Here is a 21,031-nt window from a genome sequence, read left to right on the forward strand (position 1 = left end):
GTTAGTCTTTTGAGCTGGAAAGAATTTATGCAAAAACTTATTAGAAAGCTCATCCCAAGTACGAATTGAAGCATTAGGCAAAGAGTATAACCAAGACTTAGCCTTATCTTTTAAACTGAATGGGAATAGCCTCATCTTAATCTGCTCATCATCAAGTCCTTGAAATTTGATTGTAGCACATATTTCAAAGAATTGCTTAACATGCATGTACGGATCCTCAGTGGTATTACTATAATAAGTCGGAAGAAGATGAATCATACCACTTCTAAGCTCAAACATGTCAATTGTGAGTTGAGGATAGACGGTGCACGAAGGTTGATCAGTGACTTTGGGAATGGAAAATTCACGCAGGGGTTTCCGAGGTTGGACAACAAGTGCACCACCTCCATCATCATTATTGTTGTTGTTTGGAATCTCTGCCATCTTGCTTAAACCTTCAGATTCGTAGCTCTTAGATTCAGCGCTTGAAGAACTATAATTCCTCCTTAAACCAGTACGTACAGCAAAGTTCTTGGTGAAAGTGGCTCAGTATCAGATTCGGACATATATGCACACACAAGAACCAAATTAGTGCCTTCAAATGGAGATAACAACTAAAAAGAAAAACAGAATACAGAAAAAAAAAAAACAACGAAAAAAACAACTAAAACAAAAACAAAAACACTCAAAGTAATCTAACTATAGCACCATCGTTACCGGTTCCCCGGCAACGGCGCCAAAAACTTGTTGAGCCTATTCCTAACAACTAAAATGAGTTATTAAAAATAGCAACTTTAATTCTCGCAAGTGCACGAACCGTTTATAGTATAGCTTATGTAAATACGAGGTCGATCCCACGGAGAATGGTAACTTGGTTCCAAGTTAAATTACTTAGAATGCTGGAAAAACAGAAAATAAAGAAACTGACTAACTAACTAAAGGCAAGGTCGAATTCAACAATGCCTCTTGCTAATTACTCAAGGTCTAGGATAGAATCCTAGCACCACACACGCACTCGAAATGGGGGGTTTTGTTGTTGAAATGAAAACAAGGAAGTGAAATGAAGTTGTTGGAAAGTAAACAATAGCAGCAATGAACAAGTTGTGAAACAATGATTGAGAAGTGTTAGAGCCTTGGAATCTACCACTAGTCTTCCTATCCAAGTTATGAATGCATAGAAATTGACTCAAGCTTCATTAACAATAGATTATCGCATACAAGCCTATGGTATCTAGGTACAGGATGCATGATTCTCCTAAGGCATGTGATTGTGCATGGTATCTACACAACACGTGATCTCTAATATGCAACCTAAGCATGGTATCTACTTAGAATAAAGCATACAAGAGTCATTAAGTTCCTTGAGAATATGATAATCACACAAGTCCTAGAACATGGTATCTGTCCTAGTCAACCTATGGTTATTAACCCCTTGAATGATTCTTAGGTCATTCATGTGTTGCTTGTGAAAGGAGAGTAGAATTGGTGAATCTAAACCCCTTCCCAACCTGTGCTAGATGCATAAAATCCTAGTTAGCTACTCCAAGAAAACATACATCAAGCACATAATAAACTGGAGATTAACAACTTGGCAATGAAAGCAAGGAAATCAATTAACTATGAATTCATCCATAACATTGAATATTCATGACTAGGGCTTCATCCTAAGCCCTAACTAAATGGATTAGTTAAACATAATTATGAATACAGAAAATAAGAAATACATAGATAGAATAAAGAGAATAGAAGAACTAGTTGGTGGCAGCAAGGTAGTTCCCAGGACAGCTCCAAGCTCTCCCTCCTTTGCAGCTAGCTCTCTTCTCTCTTTGTGGTGAATCTGAATGTGTGTATGTATGAAGTGAATGTGTGAGAGGGGATTGTGAATCTCAGGATATGATTGATGATAGTGTTTGGAATGGAAGTTATATTTATAGGGAGAAGGGAGTGATAAATCTGAATTCAATATGGCTAATGCATAAACACTTGTATTTAGAAAATCAGAATTGGTTGCTGCACTTCACCAATAAATCCCACCAGCAGCCATAGCTCATCTTCATGTCAGCATGACCAAGCATCCATCAGCTCATCCTCATGTCAACATGATGTGTATTTTAATGGGCTCACGAATTGGGCTTGGTTGAATCAAAGATGACTTTAAGATATCCATTTTGAAGTTCAGAATGTCTCTGATCCAACCACACAAGCATTGGCCCAATCCAAGCTCGGATGAAGACAATAAGGCCGAAATGAACTTCTAACTCAGTCTCCAGTTTTTGCACGTTTTTGCACCATTTTGCTTCAAATGCCTCAAGTGGTATTCCTCTCATGCCAATCAGCCCTTAATATGCATGGATTGTACCAAAAGTGATCTCTTGCTGCCTTAACCTACAGAACACACAAACATAGGTAAGTGACTCGAAATAAAGAGAAACTATACAAAATTACTAAGTAACGAAGGCATGCAAATGTGTGAAATTATGAACTTATCAGTGCTTGACATTTGTTTATGGTGTTTTTTCTCAACTGTTTATGTTATTAGGCTTCATTATCTGGTTTGTGGATTTTATCAGTTCCATGTGATTCGTTCCCTTCAAGCAAAATTAATAGGTGTTGCTTTCCGTAATTGTTACCTCAACATTTAGAGAACAAAAACGAGTGTGAGTTTCCACTCTCTATCTGATTTCCACAACCCAGATTTTTGTTTCATTACTTTGATTTTGAAGTTGCGATTTTTTGAGCAGTTAATGGAGTCGAACCAAGCCAAACCCGGCCTACTGTGCAACCATGAAGCCTCTCAGAGAACTCCGTATTCTATTCACACACTTTCTCGCTTTTCTCATTTTTATTGTTAAATTTATGATGCGTATTTTTGGTATGTGTATACCTTATGGTATTTGGGGTTTTGGGGATTTTGCTTTCTATATGACATTTCAATCCTTTAATTCTTTTTTTTAAAATATAATTTTTTGAAGGTACCCATATGTAACTGGTACATCTGTGGTGGCTCTGAAGTACAAAGATGGAATTTTGATGGCTGCTGATATGGGAGGTTAGATGCCAATCCAATTTAGATTGTGTTTCAAATTTTAATTATTTTTTTGACATAAAGGTTAAAGTCCATCGCTTTATGAACAATGCTCATCATCTCTTCTTTTGGAGTTTCAATGCTGTTTACGTTGCAAAAGTTAGACACCCATGTATGTTCCTTTTCATGGTTCTGTTTCGGTTTGTAACAATATCAAATGATGCATTTACTATAATAGGTTCTTATGGGAAGACTGAGGTAGTTTGGCAATTGCAGATGAATCACATGTTTGAGAAGCCTGAGGTGCTTGAGAAGCTTGAGCTGCTTCAGATGGTTGGGATTGAGAAGCCTCGGCAACTTCAGATGCTTGGGATTGAGAAGGCCCTTGGGAAGCACTTGCTTGTCTCCTTTGCCTTAGTTGCATACTTTGTTGTCCGCTACTTTGGTCTCCACCATCTCTCCTTCTTACCTAAAACAAATAATAATTAGGTAGGCATGATATGAAATTTTGAATAGTGAAAACATAGTTGAAACCGTGGCACTTACTTCAAGTTTTTCCTTGTCAACATTCCTCTTCCTAGTAGGCTTTATGTTGGGATTTCTAGGTTCCTAATAAGCAAAGTCATCAAGTTAGAAAAAAAATCAAATAGATTTAAATGTAAAACCATTTTGGATAATGACACATACCTTACAACTAATTCGATTATGCATTTCTCCACCGCAATTGCCACACTTTAAAGGGATGCTATACCTAGGAAGCTTTTATGGATTAGCAGGTTGTTTAGGCTCATCAACAGCTTGTTTTCTTGTCTTCTTAGGCCTATCAGGCTGCTTGTGGTATTTTGGAGGGAGTAATGGAGGTAAATTAATCTTCATCCACTGATTTTGGCTAGTCATAGGCATAATCATTGGTTCATAGGCTCTCAAATAAGCCTCTTTTTCTTGTACAGTGCAGCACAAAAGTCCTCTACATTCCCATGAAACCAACTTATTGCAGCACAAGCATGCAAACATGGTATTTCATTCAAATCTTAGGCATGACATGAACAAGAGTGGGCATTCAAATCAACAGCAAAGGTGCGGCCACTATGGTGCATCAATTCAAACCTATTCTGTCCAGCAGCCTTAGGAATGCACCACTGAGCTTTTCCTTTGTTTTTCTCTAAGATTTTTCTAATTCTTGGCCCAACTTGTCCATGCCATTTCTCACAGAAAACCCTTCTTCCAGCCATCAACAACATTATATACAAACGAATTCTTTTTAGCATAGTCAAAACAGGCTTGTCTCTGGCATCCATTATGCTACGGTTGAATGCCTCACAGAGGTTGTTCATAAGCATGTCACACTTGGAATCAGTCTTGAAATATGCCCTACTCCAATGCCTAGGATCTTTCTCTGCAAGCCAATCATGTGCAGGTTTAGACAATTCCAACATCTTTCTCATCTCTGCATCAAACCATGGCATTGTTGTGGCCCTAGCAATTGCTTCCATTTGATGTTTCAAAGCAAGACCTCTATGTTCCAAATAGAAGTTTCCATACAGATGTTTCAAACAATGTCTATGCTCTGCATGAGGGAATAGAGCTAGCATCAACAACATCTATTAAACCTTTTTGTTTGTCAGTCATGAAAACTCACATCAATGAGTCTACCAGTTCCAAACTCTTCACCATAAAAACTCACATCATACCCATCGCCATATCCCAAATCTTTAGCCATTCCAAATAGCTCTAACATGGACATATAGTCAACCTCACAATAATCAAACCAACTCACTTCACCACCCAAATAACCATTCACTGTCCCTTCTATTTTTAACTAGTTTACCTCCATGGCAAAACTTAAATTTAACAACCTCGTCAGCATCTTTATCTGTGTAAGAGGAAGATTCATTTAACAAATAGACAAAGGTAACAAAAACAAAACAAGGACCACACTTAACAATAAAAGGAATTTGAATGAAACATAACATGTTGCATGATTATTTGGTGGTGGATAGCACTTCCCCTAACTCATTTTCTTAATTGTGAAATACAATCTGTTTTTATAATTCAAAATCCATTTCTGTCATGTTGTTGTCCGATTTAATTTATATAGCAAATCAACTCTAAAAATCCCAAAAATTTGTGTGCGTGTAGCTTTGCATGTCTAGTATCTGCGTATAAAATTTCGTAGACTTTAGATAGGTGTAAGTAGGTACAATAATTTTTTTTCAGTGGCTGGTCAGTAAGGACAGCAGCCCAGCCTTTGTGACATTTTAAGTAGTTAGATAAAACAATCTCCTGCAGGAAAGACCCTTATTTTCATATGCTACAATTGACAAATCTTAGTGTTACTAAGGAAAATCAATAGGATATTTGTGTGCTACTTTGTGGTGTGCTTTTAATCCTATCAGCATACGAAAAAACAAAAAAAACTCCAGCAACACACAACAACCAGACAAGGAACATACAAGGACCATACAATGCCACACCAGGACCAACACAAAGTCAAAAAGTACACAAAAAAACAAAAAAAAGTCGAACAACAGTACAATACACATGCCAAAATCAAGAAAATCGAGTGAGAATTGGGTCCACTTACATATCGGTTGACAACCTCCAGATTCTCTAAGCACCACCATCTTCGCACTTTCTAGCCTTAAAGTCTAACACCAAACAGTGATTTCTTCTCCGGATTCTCCCAAAATCGAAGCCCACCTCAGAAATTCACAAACCCTAAGCCCTCTTCTCCAAATTCTCCCTTCTGAAAGTGAAAAAAACCCTTATTCGCAGAGGTTAAAGATTAAAACGAAGTGGGGCCCAAAGCTTGTAACGGAACGTTAATAATCATGACGGAACGGGTAAATTGAGACTGTTTTTCAAATGTTGGGGGGTATTTTGAGACGATTGCAAACACATGTGGTAATCTGAGATAAGTTTAAAAGCACAGGGGGCATGTACATAAATAAGCCTTTATTTTATTTAAAGCCACGTGGCTCTATACAATTGGATGTGTGGGCTCCACACATGTGCCATGTTAGCAATGTAACAGAAAATTTGACGGAAGCTAACGACAGGGACTATTTTGATGTGTGGAGGGTAACGTTAAGGACCATTAGTGTCATAAAAAAACGTTAGGGACGAAAGGTGATAATTTTGCAAACCTTAGAGACCATTAGCGATAAAAAGCCTTTTCTTTAATTTGGTTCTTTGGTATTTGGGTTGTCAGATTTTGGGGGCTTGTATTTTCTCAACAGCCGTTGAGATCACTTAGAGCACCTCCACCCCAAAAGGCAAGGGCAAGGCAAAGGCAAGGCAAGGGCTGATACTATTCACGTGAATAGTGGCAGCCTTGCCTTTTTTGGTTCCACCCCAAAGGGCAAGGGCAAGGGCAAATACTATTCACCTTACCTTATTTTCTATTTTTTTTATACTTAACCCATTAATTTTGATAAGCTTTTCAGATAATATTTTCGGTTTCCATGTGTCACTATTTATTATAAAATTCTCACCTAAAAATTCAGATAACATTTTCGGATAAAATTTTTGAATTAAATTTTCAGTTGCCACGTGTCCATCAAATTTCAAATAACATTTTCGGATGAGATTCTCAGTTGCAACGTGTCTTATTTCAGATAAGATTTTTGGATATTTATTTAAAAAAATTATAATTTCATATTTCAGATAATATTTATTTTTTGATACAAATGGAAAGTAGTAGAAAAATATGAGTGGAGAGTAAAAAATATTGGAAGAAGAATAGTTGCAAGAAAAAAAATGATTACAATTTACAAATATTGGAAGGAGAAGAGTTTGTATGAGGATTTGGTGTGGAAAGTGAATAAAATTGTTATGTATTTATAGGGAAAACATTCATAATTTTTTGGTATTTTTTTTAAAAAAATTTTGAATTTTTTTTGAATTTTTTTCACTCGTTGACGTCAGGGCCTTCGGGCTTGAGCTCATGCAGGATTTGCCTGGGGCTTGCCCAGGCTGGTGGGTCCCAGTGTTTGCTCGTACTGGTTTTGTTGGGCTCTCGGGGGGCCTGTTGCCAAGGCAGAGCCCCTGCGCTGGACATGCTCTCAATGGTTGAGATGGCGCCTCAAATGAGGGTTCGCAAAAAGGAGTTCCCACCTTAGTTGTGCGCTAAACTCAAAATCTTCAATTCCACTGAGTGGGCCTAATCTAAAGCCTTAGCCCACCCATTTCCACATGGACTACCCAAATCCAGTAAATCAAACCAGGTTTTCAATTTCTTGAGCGAAAGGAAAAGGAAAATAAAAAAGATCCAACAACGCTCGCTCTCCTCTATATAGGGGTGGGCATTAGAATCGCAAAACCAGCAAAATCGAACCGAACCGAATTCAAAAAATTCAAAAAAAAATCGTGTTGACTGAAAAAGTAAAAAATTGAAAAAAAATCCAAACTGAACTGGTTCAGACCGGTTCCGATTTCGATTTTTCAACACACAGAACTGGTTCAATCCGAACCAATCCAGTATAATTAATTTATATGTATATTTTTATATTATATATATTTATAATATATTTTTTACACATGGCTCTTTTTTATTGGTTATATATGGTGTTACCGTAGGCGTGCATGCACACGATCAGCACAAAACTTATAACTCGATTAGGTTTTTCCCTTCAGCCGATTAGGTTTTCACGATTTGGGAAAAAGCCGATTAGGTTTTCACGATTAGGTTTTTCACGACCAAACCTCTTCTCCCTCAGCCTTCCTCTCTCTCATCCTCTCTGACAGAGGCTCTGTCAGCGCCAATCCTCTCTTTATTCTTCACTTTTAGTTTCTTGAGGTTCGTATCTCTATCCTCCTGCTCTTGCTTTAAGTTTTTGTACCTGTTTAAATGTTTGTGGCTTTAAAGTTTTTTTGAGCAGTTAATGGAGTCGAACCAAGCCAAACCCGGCCTACTGTGCAACCCTGAAGCCTCTCAGAGAACCCTGTATTCTATTCTCACACTTTCTCGCTTTTCTTATTTTTATTGTTAAATTTATGATGCGTATTTTTGGTATGTGTAGACCTTATGGTATTTGGGGTTTTGGGGATTTTGCTTTCTATATGACATTTCAATCCTTTAATTCTTTTTTTTTTAAATATAATTTTTTGAAGGTACCCATATGTAACTGGTACATCTGTGGTGGCTCTGAAGTACAAAGATGGAATTTTGATGGCTGCTGATATGGGAGGTTAGATGCCAATCCAATTTAGATTGTGTTTCAAATTTTAATTATTTTTTGACATAAAGGTTAAAGTCCATCGCTTTATGAACAATGCTTATCATCTCTTCTTTTGGAGTTTCAATGCTGTTTACGTTGCAAAAGTTAGACACCCATGTATGTTCCTTTTCATGGTTCTGTTTCAGTTTGTAACAATATCAAATGATGCATTTACTAATAGGTTCTTATGGGTCTACCCTGCGATACAAGAGTGTGGAACGAATGAAGCCTATTGGAAAGCATTCTCTTCTTGGTGCAAGTGGAGAAATAAGTGACTTTCAAGAGCTATTACGTTATCTTGATGAGCTCATGTAAGCATTGTTCTCAAGAAAAATTATGTAGAAGATACCTTCTCTAATGCTTTCATTGTGATTTTTGCTATGCTTCTTGGTATCATTTGCAACTGGAGTTAAAAAGATTATTCATTTTGAGTCTTATGGTTGTAGCCTATATGACAACATGTGGGATGATGGCAACTCTTTGGGACCTAAAGAGGTCCACAACTATTTGACCCGTGTGATGTACAATAGGCGTAACAAGTTCAATCCACTGTGGAACTCTCTTGTCCTTGGTGGAGTGAAAAAGGGACAGAAGTACCTTGGCATGGTAGGCCTCATATAATCCTTCCCTTAACGCGTTGTAGCATGCTGTGTGCAATTAGGAAAGCTGATTATTTATTTATTTATTTATTCAAGAATAAAGTTTCTGAATGAGCTGACTTAGTTACTTGTCATATTCTTTTATCCCTATCCAGGTTAGCATGATAGGTGTAAATTTTGAGGACAATCATGTAGCTACAGGATTTGGAAATCACCTTGCACGGCCTATTCTTCGTGATGAATGGCATGAGAACTTGACTTTTGAAGAGGGTGTAAAGCTACTGGAGAAGTGCATGCGTGTCCTTCTCTATCGTGATCGGTCTGCTGTCAACAAGCTTCAGGTATAGTAATTCATTAATCTTATTTACTCTATCTTTTGTCATCCTATAATAATAACAGTGCTATAAGCTATCGATTCCATAATATTAAGGCTTGTAAGAAATGATGATTTGACTAGCAATTACTGAGGGCCTTCTTATCTGTCTATCTTTTTATTTTTTTTTTATTTGCCATATAATTCACCTATCTGTTATCTTTAATCGTCTTCAACATTTATAAACCTTTTTAAATATGAAACCTGGTAAACCTTTTTTAATATATTTGAAGTGTTTTGTTTTTCTATTGTTGTAACTTCTCTCTCTCTCTCTCTCTCAATCTCTCTCTCATACAGACGTTCAAATAGGTTTTCACTAAACTTTTGTCACTCTTGATCTTACTAGTTTGTCATGTAAGAAATTCTCATGAGCCTGATAAGTATTGTAATTCCCTGTCACTGGTGAAGTGCTAGTTATTTACTGGACTATTAAATGGGCTTTAGCTCCTGAAAGTGTTTAAAGTTGAGACAGAGGAAAGGAAAGGAAAAGTATTATGCTAATGAACATGATTGCATGGTTTTGATTTCAATTTTCTGTCGGAATATTTTCCTATTTCTACCCAACAAGTTTTCACACATATGCTCTGTATATATTTTATGCAAATGACAAATCACATTGTACAATGAGTTGCTTGGTAGAATTTACTCATCGTTTCTATTGGCCATAATTATGAAAGGAAGGATTTAGGTGATGATGGGTCATTTAAGAGGGAAATTGTTTTCGATCTTTGGATGTGCTTAATGCTAGATATTGTGGTTATGAACATCACGTGATTTTAAACACCACCTTCGTCTCTGAAGAGGTGCTGAAGGTTTGTGGCATATTTTTGTGGATTTAGTTTGGTGTGAAACAATTTCCTCTGTTTTGCCTCCTTTGCTAGTGTTTAAGGATCTTGATAATTTTGTGCATTGTAAGGGTGGAGTGTATTGTTTTGCTTGAACATGGATTGGCACTTCCTTGTAAGATGACACATGTTAAACTTTGAAATTGCAGATTTCCAAAATCACTGAAGAAGGTGTAACCATCTCTCAGCCCTACTCTTTGAAGACTTTCTGGGGTTTCTCTGCTTTCGAAAATCCAACATTGGGTGCTGAAGGATCATGGTAGAGTTCTTGTTTGTTCTACATGGTTATTGAACCTCCACAGTGCTTCTGTGGTAGGAGTGTTTTATAAGTTGAGCTAGGAGGGGATGGCTTTAATCAGTCTTAGTTTGACAATTGGAAAGTTTCTTTAGATTATAAAATATTTTTGGAGCCGTCAGATGTGAAATGTATGATCTAAATTCTTTGTGATGAGACGATTATATTTATGGTCTCTAGATGGAAGGCAAACTGTCGGAAGCTTGAAACACTTGACCAAAAATGTTCACGTCCTAGGTTATTGTTGCGAAGAAAATTAGCGTTTTACAAGAATAGATTATTGTGTCAACATCTTAACGCAAACAGTATCATTTTGATGGATTAATGTTTACTGATAAAACACTGTCTATTGAACATACATTGAAAGTTCATAAGCGTGGTAATGGAACATTGTCACATGGTATGACCAATTTATGTGCTATAATTAAGTGGGCGATGGAAGTTTTACTTTAGGGTATAGTATTATAACCGATTTGCGTGTTAAATATGGATGAATCTTGGCTAAAGCATACATAAAAGCAAAAACAAAACATTACCTGGATCTAGCTTTCTGGTATGCCTGACTGAGTTGAATCTTAGACCAACAAATTAACAATCAAAATGAATTTTAGGTAAAAACACTTTATTTCCAAGAGAGTACATGTAATGTTTACAATAATTTGGATGAGTTATCCACTACCAAGGAATATTTTATATGAGATGACACACATTCTTTATTGTTATGGAAACAAAAAACAAACAAATAAATAAAATAGAAACATCAGTAACCAAGTTTTATGCAGCTAGTGCTTGTAAGCTTGGAAGTGTGGGCTCATTCTTATGCTTTTCTTGGGGGAAAATATCATGCCATGAAAGTCTTAAGCTTGGCATTTTGCACCAGAGACATATATGAGCTGAAAATGCGGGCATTTTGCACCTGCAAAAACAAAGATTAAATAGCAAACTGTAAGGATGAGAACAAAATGAAAATAAATACTCTTTTGAAGTGTACAAAGTTTGCTGTGCTCCTAGTATTTTGCTAAGACAAAGAAAGTTGAACCCCATTTTCATCAAAACTAAAACTTCTGGTTGCTGTTTCTTGCCATGGTGTAGTCATTTTCGTGTGCATATGCAAGGTTTCCTATGCAGAAGAGATGACGCTGGCGTCCCAGCCCCCCCAACAGGGTCATGACCGACGACAGCGCCATCTCTCCTGTGTAGCGAACCTCTCAATGCTTTACTCTCCTTCCATCTATGATTTGGTTTTGCTCTACGAAAGAGGTATTTTGTAGTAACCCATCATGGCTTTGAATATTCTATGTGTACTTATCCAGACTGACTCCAGCCATACATATATATATATATATATTTTCATGAAGTAAAGACTCAGCCACAAGCATATATGTCAGCCCCAATAAACCAGTACACAAAATTTACATGTTACATATATAATTCCATTCAATTATGAGGTCATTTGTGGAACGTCAGCCGTACCATATATAAGACAGGAGCTAATAGGAGACCTATGCTAGCTATTGTCTGGGGTATCTTGTCTCAGCTCGGCAAAACTCTAAAATGTTAGAGTTTTGCTATTCAAGCTGGGTTTTGTGTAGAGGTCTGTTAGAGAGAAAAGAAGAAAGATGAAGAATGCGTTTATGAATAACTGCTCTGCTTGCTCACGAAATCAGTGAGCAAGACTTTTGTATATTCTCCATGTAAGAAAATGAGCTCACATAGTAAGTACTACAAACCGTTAGCTCTGAGCTGGATTCACACAAGCATCAGTGAATCTCAGCCATCCATCTGTCTTAATTCTAGCTCTTGGCTATTTCAGACTTTACATGTTTGTAGCCTTACACTTGTCATTCTCTAGGACTAAGTGAATACACAATTAACACTCTAGGCTTAAAAGAAATCAGACTCACAACTTACAATTCTACACTCCCCTTTAAGTTTTGAGCTGATTTCACACCAAGCTTGTCTCTGAGATAGCAGAGTCGATCTTTAGCCAATGACTTTGAGAAGATATTTGCCAGCTGCTCATTTGTAGGACAGTAAATCAAGTTAATGATTCCTTCTTGCAAGGCATCCTTGATGAAGTGATACCTTTGATCAATGTGCTTAGTTTTATGGTGAAACACAGGGTTCTTTGTGATAGCAATAGCAGATGTGTTGTCACAATGTAGTGGTGTAGCTTCAGCTTGAAATTCACCAAAGTCTTCCAAAACAAATCTGAGCCAAATTGCCTGTGTAGTTGCTTCAGAAGCACTGATGTATTCTGCCTCTGCCGTAGAAAGAGCAACACAATTCTGTTTGACTGATGCCCAAGCAAAAACACCACTGCCAAAAGAGAAAGCATACCCTGAAGAGCTCTTACTGTCATCCACTGAGCCACTCTAGTCACTGTCATAGTAGCCAATTAACATTGCATTCCTTCCTTTCACATACTCCAGCCCATAATCAAGTGTCCCCTGAATATACCTGAGAACTCTTTTAGCAGACCCATAGTGCTTATTAGTAGGACAATGCATAAATCTAGCAAGTAGACTAGATGCATACATTATATCGGGTCTTGTAGCTGTGAGGTATAGCAAGCTTCCCACAATCTTCCTATATTGCTCTTCATTTGCTGGACCACTTCCATCTTCTTTGCTTAACTTCTCAGTTGTAACCAAAGGTATAGAGACAGGTTTGCATTCATGTAGGCCAAACTTGCTCAACAAAGATGCTGCATATTTCTTTTGGTGAAGAAAAATGCTAGTGTGAGTTTGAATGACTCCCATTCCTAAGAAATGATACAAGAGTCCCAAGTCTATCATTTCATATTTCACCATCATGTCTTGCTTGAACTCCTCTAACATTGACTGAGAACTCCCTGTATAAACAATGTCATTTACATAAATGGACACTATTAGGATTTCTGCTTCTCCTCTGGTTTTGGTATAGAGAGTGGCCTCACTTTGACTCTTGGTAAATCCACATTGAGCAAAGTATGTGTCAATCTCACCGTACCAAGCTCTTGGTGCCTGTTTTAGGCCACAGAGAGCTTTATGAAGCTTGTACAGCTTATCTTCACTCCCCTTGACCACAAAACCATCCGGTTGATCTATATACACCTCCTCTTCCAAGACACCATTTAGAAAAGCAGATTTGACATCTAGCTGATACAATTTCCAATTCTTTTGTGCTGCCAATGCAACTAGTGTGCTGATTGTATCAAGTCTAGCCACTGGTGCAAAGGTCTCATTGTAGTCAACACTTGATTTTTTAGCATAACCTTTGGCAACCAGCCGTGCCTTGTTCTTATGTACTGATCTATCAAGGTTTAGCTTAGTTTTGAACACCCACTTAACTCCAATTATAGGTTTATCGGCTGGTCTGTCCACCAGCTCCCATGTTGAATTCTTCTCAATCATTGACAATTCATCCTTCATTGCTTTCAAAGACTCATCTTTAGCAGCTTCATCAAATTTTTCTGGTTCCATAATGCAAAGATTGCATTGGCTAGAACATCATCCAGATTTCTACATTTTAATGGAGTGTGATCATAAGCTTGAGTATTTCTCATGCTGCTGCTTATATCACTTGTTCTTGGGGATTGAAAGTGATCATAACTTCTAGAAGGTGTCACTTGTGATGAATCATTTGGCAGATCAGGTTGTTCTTTATGATTGATCACACTTCCTTGTTTATCAGACATTTGTTTCTAATCCCAAGCTGCATTCTCATCAAACACAACATCCCTTGAGAGTAGAATCTTCTTAGCAGCAGGATCATACACTCTATAACCTTTTTCACAGATTGCATATCCCACAAAAATACCCTTGGTGCTTTTTGCATCTAACTTCTGCCTTACTTCACTTGGTATGTGTACATAACACAAAAAACCAAATATTTTGAGATGAGCCAGACCTAGTTTTCTCCCACTATATGCCTCAAATGGTGTTTTATCTCCAAGTGCTCTAGTAGGGCACCTATTTAGCAAGTAGACAGCTGTATGTACAGCTTCTGCCTACAGATAGTAAGGCAATCCTTTCTCATGAAGCATTGCTTTTGCCATTTCCACCACAGTCCTATTTTTCCTCTCCACCACTCCATTTTGTTGTGGAGTATAGGACATAGAGAGTTGTCTTTGGATCCCTTCAACCACACATAGCTTGTTGAATTCACTAGATCGATGTGAACTCTCCTCCTCTATCACTTCTCAAACACTTCACCTTAAAGCCACTTTGCAGTTCTACCATTGACTTGAATTTTCGAAAGCAATTCAGTGCATCAGATTTGTATCTGAGAAAGTAAACCCAGACCATTCTTGAAAAATCATCTATAAGGAGCATGAAGTACCTGTTTCCAGCAATGGATTCATTTTGCATAGGTCCACACAAATCCACATGAACTAGCTCAAGAGGATTGCTTGCTCTCCATGCTTGGTTCTTTGGAAACCATTCTCGATGCTGCTTCCCAAATTGACATCCATCACAAACTCCATCAACCTTTTCCATGAATGGCAGTCCATGCACCATCTCCTTCTCTTTGAGTTGACTTAGTCCTTTTAGATGTAAATGGCCCAACCTTTTGTGCCATTTCCAAGTAGAATTAGATACACTTGCCTTTAGTGCGATATGATCATTAGGTAATAGTGCCAAGGGATAACACCTATTCCTTTTCATCTCCACTTTGATTACAAGACACTCTAGTGAAGGTCCTTCAAAGATGCTGCACACCATTCCTCCAAATACTAGATAGTAACCATGTTCATCCATTTGGCCCACACTTAGTAAATTTTCTTTCAGCTCGGGAAGATACATCACTTCCTTGATATACTTTCTGCCTTTGGTAGTATCAATTGCCAATGTGCCCATTCCAGCTACATTCACAAGCTCACCATTTGGCATTTGCACCTTGCCTACCACATTTGTTCTAATATCTGTCAGCAAACTCCCATTTCCAGTCATGTGGTTGCTACACCCACTATCTATATACCATTCTCCAGTAACATTTGTGGCAGCAATGGTACTGTTGGCATAGAATAGGTTTCCAGTCACTTCCATTTGATTTCAACAGTTTGCTTTCTGCACATTCTTGCTTGCAGTACACTCCTTAGCTAAATGTCCAAATTTATCACAATTGTAACACTTAGGCTTTCCTTTGTATCTGCATTCACCAAAGTGGAATTTAGAACACACTTTACACTGTGGTTTTGAACCTTCTTGACCCACTGTTGATGATGAGTTCTGTGCAAAATTGATGCGTTGAGACTTGGAGTTTGATTCCCATGGTTTGCCTTTTGGATTCCAATTCTTCTGAGACTTAGATTGACCATATTGATAACCTCCCTTGTTCTGGCTTTTGGAATTCATAGAAAAGGAGGCAAATGCCTTCTCAACAATATCGGTATTATGCAGCTCAAATCGCTGCTCTTGACTCTTTAGAATGGCAATGACTTCCTGCAAATCTACCGTTTCCAGATTCTTTGTATTCTCAATCACCAGACAAATAGGATCATAAACCTTATTTAAGCTAATTAGAACCTTCTGAACAAGCCTTTCATTAGATAGGGATTCACCATACGTTTTCATTTGATTCATTAGCTCATTCAAACGAGTAAGATATACAGATAGAGATTCATTTTCATGCATCCTAGTATACTCAAACTCACGTCTAAGGTTTTGAAGCTTTATCGACCTGATATGGTCACCACCATGATACTCTCCATATAGCAGATTCCATGCCATTTTAGTTGAATCAGCATTAGCAATGCGAGGGAAGATCTGATCAGAGACTGAGTTCTGAATAATCCCCAGAGCTTTTGCATCCTTCATAAGAATCGCAGCCATCTTCTCATCATCTTCCTCTGTAGATGTTTCCTCAGTTGCCTTCTTCTTCTTCGATTCTGGAATCGTAATTCCTTTCTCCACCAGAGCCCACAACCCATATGACTTGAAGATGGTTATCATCTTGATTCTCCAGAACTCATAGTTCTCACTGGAGAAGATCAGAGTTCTTACTTCTGAGCCTCCAGATCCAGACATTGCTAATCTCAGATAACCACAACCAACTTGTTTCAGATATCAAATGAGCTCCAATCGATTGCCACGAGCTTGAGTGAGCACCGATTAGTTTGATTTCACATATTTGAAAAACGCCCAGATTCAATTGATCGAACCTGGCTCTGATACCATGTTAGAGTTTTGCTATTCAAGCTGGGTTTTGTGTAGAGGTCTGTTAGAGAGAAGAAGAAAGATGAAGAGTGCGTTTATGAATAACTTCTCTGCTTGCTCACGAAATCAGTGAGCAAGACTTTTGTATATTCTCTATGTAAGAAAATGAGCTCACATGGTAAGTACTACAGACCGTTAGCTCTGAGCTGGATTTACACAAGCATCAGTGAATCTCAGCCATCCATCTGTCTTAATTCTAGCTCTTGGCTATTTCAGACTTTACATGTTTGTAGCCTTACACTTGTCATTCTCTAGGACTAAGTGAATACACAATTAACACTCTAGGCTGAAAAGAAATCAGACTCACAACTTACAATTCTACATAAAATGCATCATTATCCGCCGCAGCAAATGCTGGCCCCCACAATTTGTAGTCAAATGATACAGCTTAAAGAGAGAGCAACTTGAACCACAAACACAAAAAGCAGCTAAAGCAGCAATTGATGCATAGAGTTAAAAACTCTCTCTCAATCACTTCATGAGAGAAATGCTAAGCTGGTCCATCAAGTGGACTGATAAAAAATTACAAGGCATCAACAGTTATGTAATTGGAAGCGTCCGGCTTACCAAATTCCTATTCATTTAAGGAGTGTCACTTGTTTGTTATAAATATAGGAGAATCTAAAAGTGAAGGATGCTATGCGAGCATCGACATGTCTTCTAATGATTTAAATCGTCCTCGTTGTTTAGTCAGTTGATTACCAACAAAATAGGCGGCTACAAGCATTGAGTTGCACTATTGAGTGCTCACATTATGTAGAATCCAGTTCAATGGTTTAAGAAGGAAAAGGGCACAATCATGTCTCAGCCTCTCATGCACTCACTCTTCAAGGGTACCCTTTATTCAGTGAATGGCATATGCAGGTCTCATTCGTTCATTGAATCCTCCTCAGGATCCATCCACATTGTTATATACTTTTTTTAGGTTATATTGGGAGGAAAGACAACCCACCACCACTGTGGTGGAACCCATTGGCATATTGTTATATACTTCATTTTAGGTAGGTGACTTTGCTACCAATTGTGTACGGTTCCCTCCTTTTGGTAACTGACAGGAAGGGCAAGCCCCACCACACCCAAGATAGAGAGAGAAGGGGCTAGGGATAATGTTAAGGGTTTGACCCAAAAAAGAGGAGTATAGTTTGTTGAGGACTTTTCTAAACATTCAAACTCAATGATTGAAATTAAAGGTAAATATAGCACCTTTCCTCATGACTTCATTTTGCAAATATGTATACTTGCAACTACACCTCATTTTGCAAATCAATAACGAAGCCGGAATGAACAAGATTGAAGATCTTAAATTTTTACAATCAAAGATCGGAATCGTATTAGACAATCATTAGACCCAAAAACTTACTTTGTTACGGAGTTAACCAACAATGTTGATCGAGCTTAAAAAATCTCTTGTACTACAATTCATTCTACTTTGTGAACTTGTAGAATGTTGTAGCTGCTTGGCTTTTTTTGTTGTTGCTGACTTTTCATTGCAGATCACTCATCAACTTGTTTCATTTGATGCAGACCCATGAGAAGCTTTGGACCTCTCAGGTTTAAATATCTCATTATACAAGCAATAAATAATAGAGCATCCGTGACCACTCTTTGGCCATTCTTCTGGTGCTAGCCTCCCTTACTGGTTGGCCGCAAAAATATGTACGGCAGAAGACATTCCACTACTATAATTTGTACACACAAAACATATACATATTTATCAATGTGTATCTACACTACACCTGGCTGTATCTATCATGATCATGCTGCTACTCCTAATATGTATAATTCTTTATCAACGAGATAGGTTTTAAATCTGGAAATCCTTTCAACGTTGATAAGAAAGATATCACTAAATTAAGAGTAATGAAATTATAAAATGGAATTATTATAAACTTTCATACGAGGAATGAGATCATTGCTATTTCTTTGCACTCGTATCCCTCGTATTTATGTTTGGAAATCAAGAAATTAGTACAAACTGAAACCCCTTTGAATCTAATTCCAGTTTAAACCAATACAACCAGCTAGGCTTCAATTTGATTCACAAATTCGTAGACATCCGCTTTAGAAGTTTTTGAGAAAGAAGCTAACAAAGCTAATAAGAGTACTAGTCGAAAAGGGAAGAAATTTTGAATATAAGCGATAATCAAAGGAGAAGAAATTTTAATTTTTGTACTAGCCTTTTCGGCTAACGGCCTCTGTGCCTGATCTATGAATGCAATATATCGCTAATTTTTTTATAAAAAATAATAAAAAAAAGGGAACAAGAAAAAATAATAATTTCATTTCATTTAGCATTTCCAAAATAGGAGTCTTTCATTCTCATCCTCCAGGGACCAAGATTCATTCCGCAAACGAAATGGGGCCCTTAAGACTCCGTTTGGTTCATGGAACGGATTTGAAGGGAAATCACTTCCCATGTCATTTACCAAGGGATGGGAAATGGAGATTCATTTCCCATGTTTGGTAATCCTTGGAAAGTAATCAAAAAATACCACTTTATTTTCTTTCACATGTTTGGTTTGTGTAGGAATGTAAAAAAAGTTTGTTTAATTTTCCAATTATATCCATATAAAATCAAATAAACAAAGATGACTTATTTATGGATATGCCTCATGTGCTTTTAAAATAGTCTCATATTACCACTTTTTCTTTGAAATGTCTCAATATACCACCTATACTTTCAATAAATGTCTCACGTTAGCTATTCCGTCATATTTGAGAGAAGTTTCGTTAGCTGATGAGGCCCCCACTTCTTCTCAATCTCTTAACAAGGAAGATGAAGGGTTAGTCAGGTTGAGAAAAAGGGGAATTTGGGAAAAGAAGGTTAGGTTGAGGGAATTTCAGATACTATTCCTTCTTCTCCCAAATTTGAAATCCCCAAATCAAATTCCACATTTTCTCCCAAATGTGAAATTCCCAAATCAAATTCCCTCAACCTAACCTTTTTTTTTTTGGTTGAAATTGCAATTCATTGCAAACCCCCAAAGGGGTAGAGAACAGTACAAACAAAGCCGAGCAAAAGCATCGGCCAGTAAACAAACAGGAACAAATCTAGCTAAAACTAGTACAGTATAGCATGAAGATCATGTTCCCGAGCCAAAAACTACAACGCCAAAAGCCAACAAAAAGGCATTTAGCCCACATAAAGGCATATAGCCCACAAAGAGGCATTACGTCCACATTCAGCATAAAGCCCACATTAAACATAAAATACATAAAATAAAACACAGGAAACCTAGCTGCCACAACCAAAGAGAAACTCCAAGCCGCCACCACCAGCAAAGAGAAATTCCACGACTGTAGATGGACAAATCACCAATCACCACCATGAAGAACCAAACACCCGTAGGTCAGCAAACCAAGCCAAACATCCCTCAAAACATATCCCACCCGAGATTCACTAACAGATCCAGAATTAACACAACCATTACATCTAAAAGACAGCAGCCAACAAAAAGAGAATGAGAAAACCCATTCCACAGCCAGGAAGAAAAGAACCAAGAACCTGGAAGGAGGTGGTGCAAGCACCCAAGCTAGAGCTCTACACACCTTCCAATAAATACGCGCCAAAACGCGTTCAAAATTTGCAGCTACAAACCAAGGATGAGGCCAGATCAAAGGGGATGTGAAGGAATCCAGATGAGCCATGGATTTTGGGTCGATATGGAGCAGGATCTGCAGGGTAAAGATGATGGTCATAGGGGAAATCATGCCCATGGTCTCCATCCCACCATATTGGAAAAAGGAGGAGAAGGAGAGAAGTGTGTTTCAAGGAGGAAGAAGGAGGAAGAAGGAGGGGAGGGGAGGAGGGGCAGACCACCTCCTCCCCAAGATGTAGCGCTGAAGGGGTGGGGGGTTTTTGTTTCTCTACTAGGGTTAGAGAGAGATGCGGCTCCCTCAACCTAACCTTCTTCTCCCAAATTCCCCTTTTTCTCTCAAATTCCCCACTTTCTCAACCTGACTAATCCTTTATCTCCCTTGTTAAGAAATTGAAAAGAAGTGGGGGCCATATCAGCTAACAGAACTTCTCTCAAATCTGACAGAATAGCTAACGTGAGACACTTATTAGAAGTATATGTGGTATATTGAGACATTTTAAAGAACATATGGTAATCTGAGACTATTTTGAAAGCACAGGGGGCATATCCATAAATAAGCCAAAAAAGAATGCATTTAAAGCTATATTGTAATTCTAAGCCGGAAAAAACGGAAAAAATGCACTTATTAGAACCAAGCTGGAAAAAACGGAAAAAAAACCGTGTTGACCAAAATCGGATTGAGTTGACCAGAAAGCGAACCGAACCGATTCTAGTTCCGATTTGCTGTTTTAAAAAACCGGACCGGACCGATTATTTATTAAATATATTATTTTAAAAAATTATTTAAATATGCTATATTATGATTGGTTGGTGCACCGATTCTACATTCTTTGTATAGAAAGGGCTGCACATAACCTCACCCCATTTATCCTTTTATTTCTAACCCTAACTCAGCTC

General features: G+C 37.8%; 2 protein-coding genes across 4 annotated transcripts; one reads left to right on the plus strand and one right to left on the minus strand.

Annotated features, from left to right (window-relative positions):
- Positions 1 to 2,601: 2,601 nt before the first annotated feature.
- Positions 2,602 to 10,546, plus strand: LOC110757935 (proteasome subunit beta type-4). Of its 3 annotated transcripts, none has more exons than XM_088250839.1 (7): positions 2,602 to 2,636; positions 7,885 to 7,949; positions 8,117 to 8,193; positions 8,405 to 8,534; positions 8,670 to 8,829; positions 8,978 to 9,163; positions 10,190 to 10,546. In XM_088250839.1, exons 2-7 carry the CDS (start codon positions 7,888 to 7,890, stop codon positions 10,301 to 10,303), a joined length of 729 nt encoding a protein of 242 aa, XP_088106965.1. In that variant the 5' UTR covers positions 2,602 to 2,636; positions 7,885 to 7,887; the 3' UTR covers positions 10,304 to 10,546. The 3 variants fall into 3 exon arrangements, with proteins under 3 accessions (XP_088106965.1, XP_021815376.1, XP_021815375.1); XM_021959684.2 differs by lacking the exon at positions 2,602 to 2,636 and adding an exon at positions 7,639 to 7,802 and having other exon boundaries at positions 7,872 to 7,949; XM_021959683.2 differs by lacking the exon at positions 2,602 to 2,636 and adding an exon at positions 7,639 to 7,802.
- Positions 10,547 to 15,371: 4,825 nt separating this feature from the next.
- Positions 15,372 to 16,346, minus strand: LOC110757942 (uncharacterized). Its single transcript, XM_088250534.1, has one exon. The coding sequence runs from the start codon at positions 16,344 to 16,346 to the stop codon at positions 15,372 to 15,374; it is 975 nt and encodes a 324-aa protein (XP_088106660.1).
- Between the last annotated feature and the right edge of the window lie 4,685 nt (positions 16,347 to 21,031).

This window comes from Prunus avium, chromosome 3 (genome assembly GCF_965620075.1).
Source record: "Prunus avium chromosome 3, drPruAviu1.hap1.1, whole genome shotgun sequence".
In the NCBI taxonomy this organism is placed as follows: Eukaryota; Viridiplantae; Streptophyta; class Magnoliopsida; order Rosales; family Rosaceae; genus Prunus; species Prunus avium.

Excerpts from the sequence above, each read along its gene's own strand:
- LOC110757942 (XM_088250534.1), bottom strand. The coding sequence starts at position 16,346 with ATGTCTGGATCTGGAGGCTCAGAAGTAAGAACTCTGATCTTCTCCAGT.
- LOC110757935 (XM_088250839.1), top strand. The coding sequence starts at position 7,888 with ATGGAGTCGAACCAAGCCAAACCCGGCCTACTGTGCAACCCTGAAGCC. Across the intron at positions 8,535-8,669 it reads CGTTATCTTGATGAGCTCAT|CCTATATGACAACATGTGGG; the intron begins GTAAGCATTGTT and ends TTATGGTTGTAG. Across the intron at positions 8,830-8,977 it reads GACAGAAGTACCTTGGCATG|GTTAGCATGATAGGTGTAAA; the intron begins GTAGGCCTCATA and ends ATCCCTATCCAG.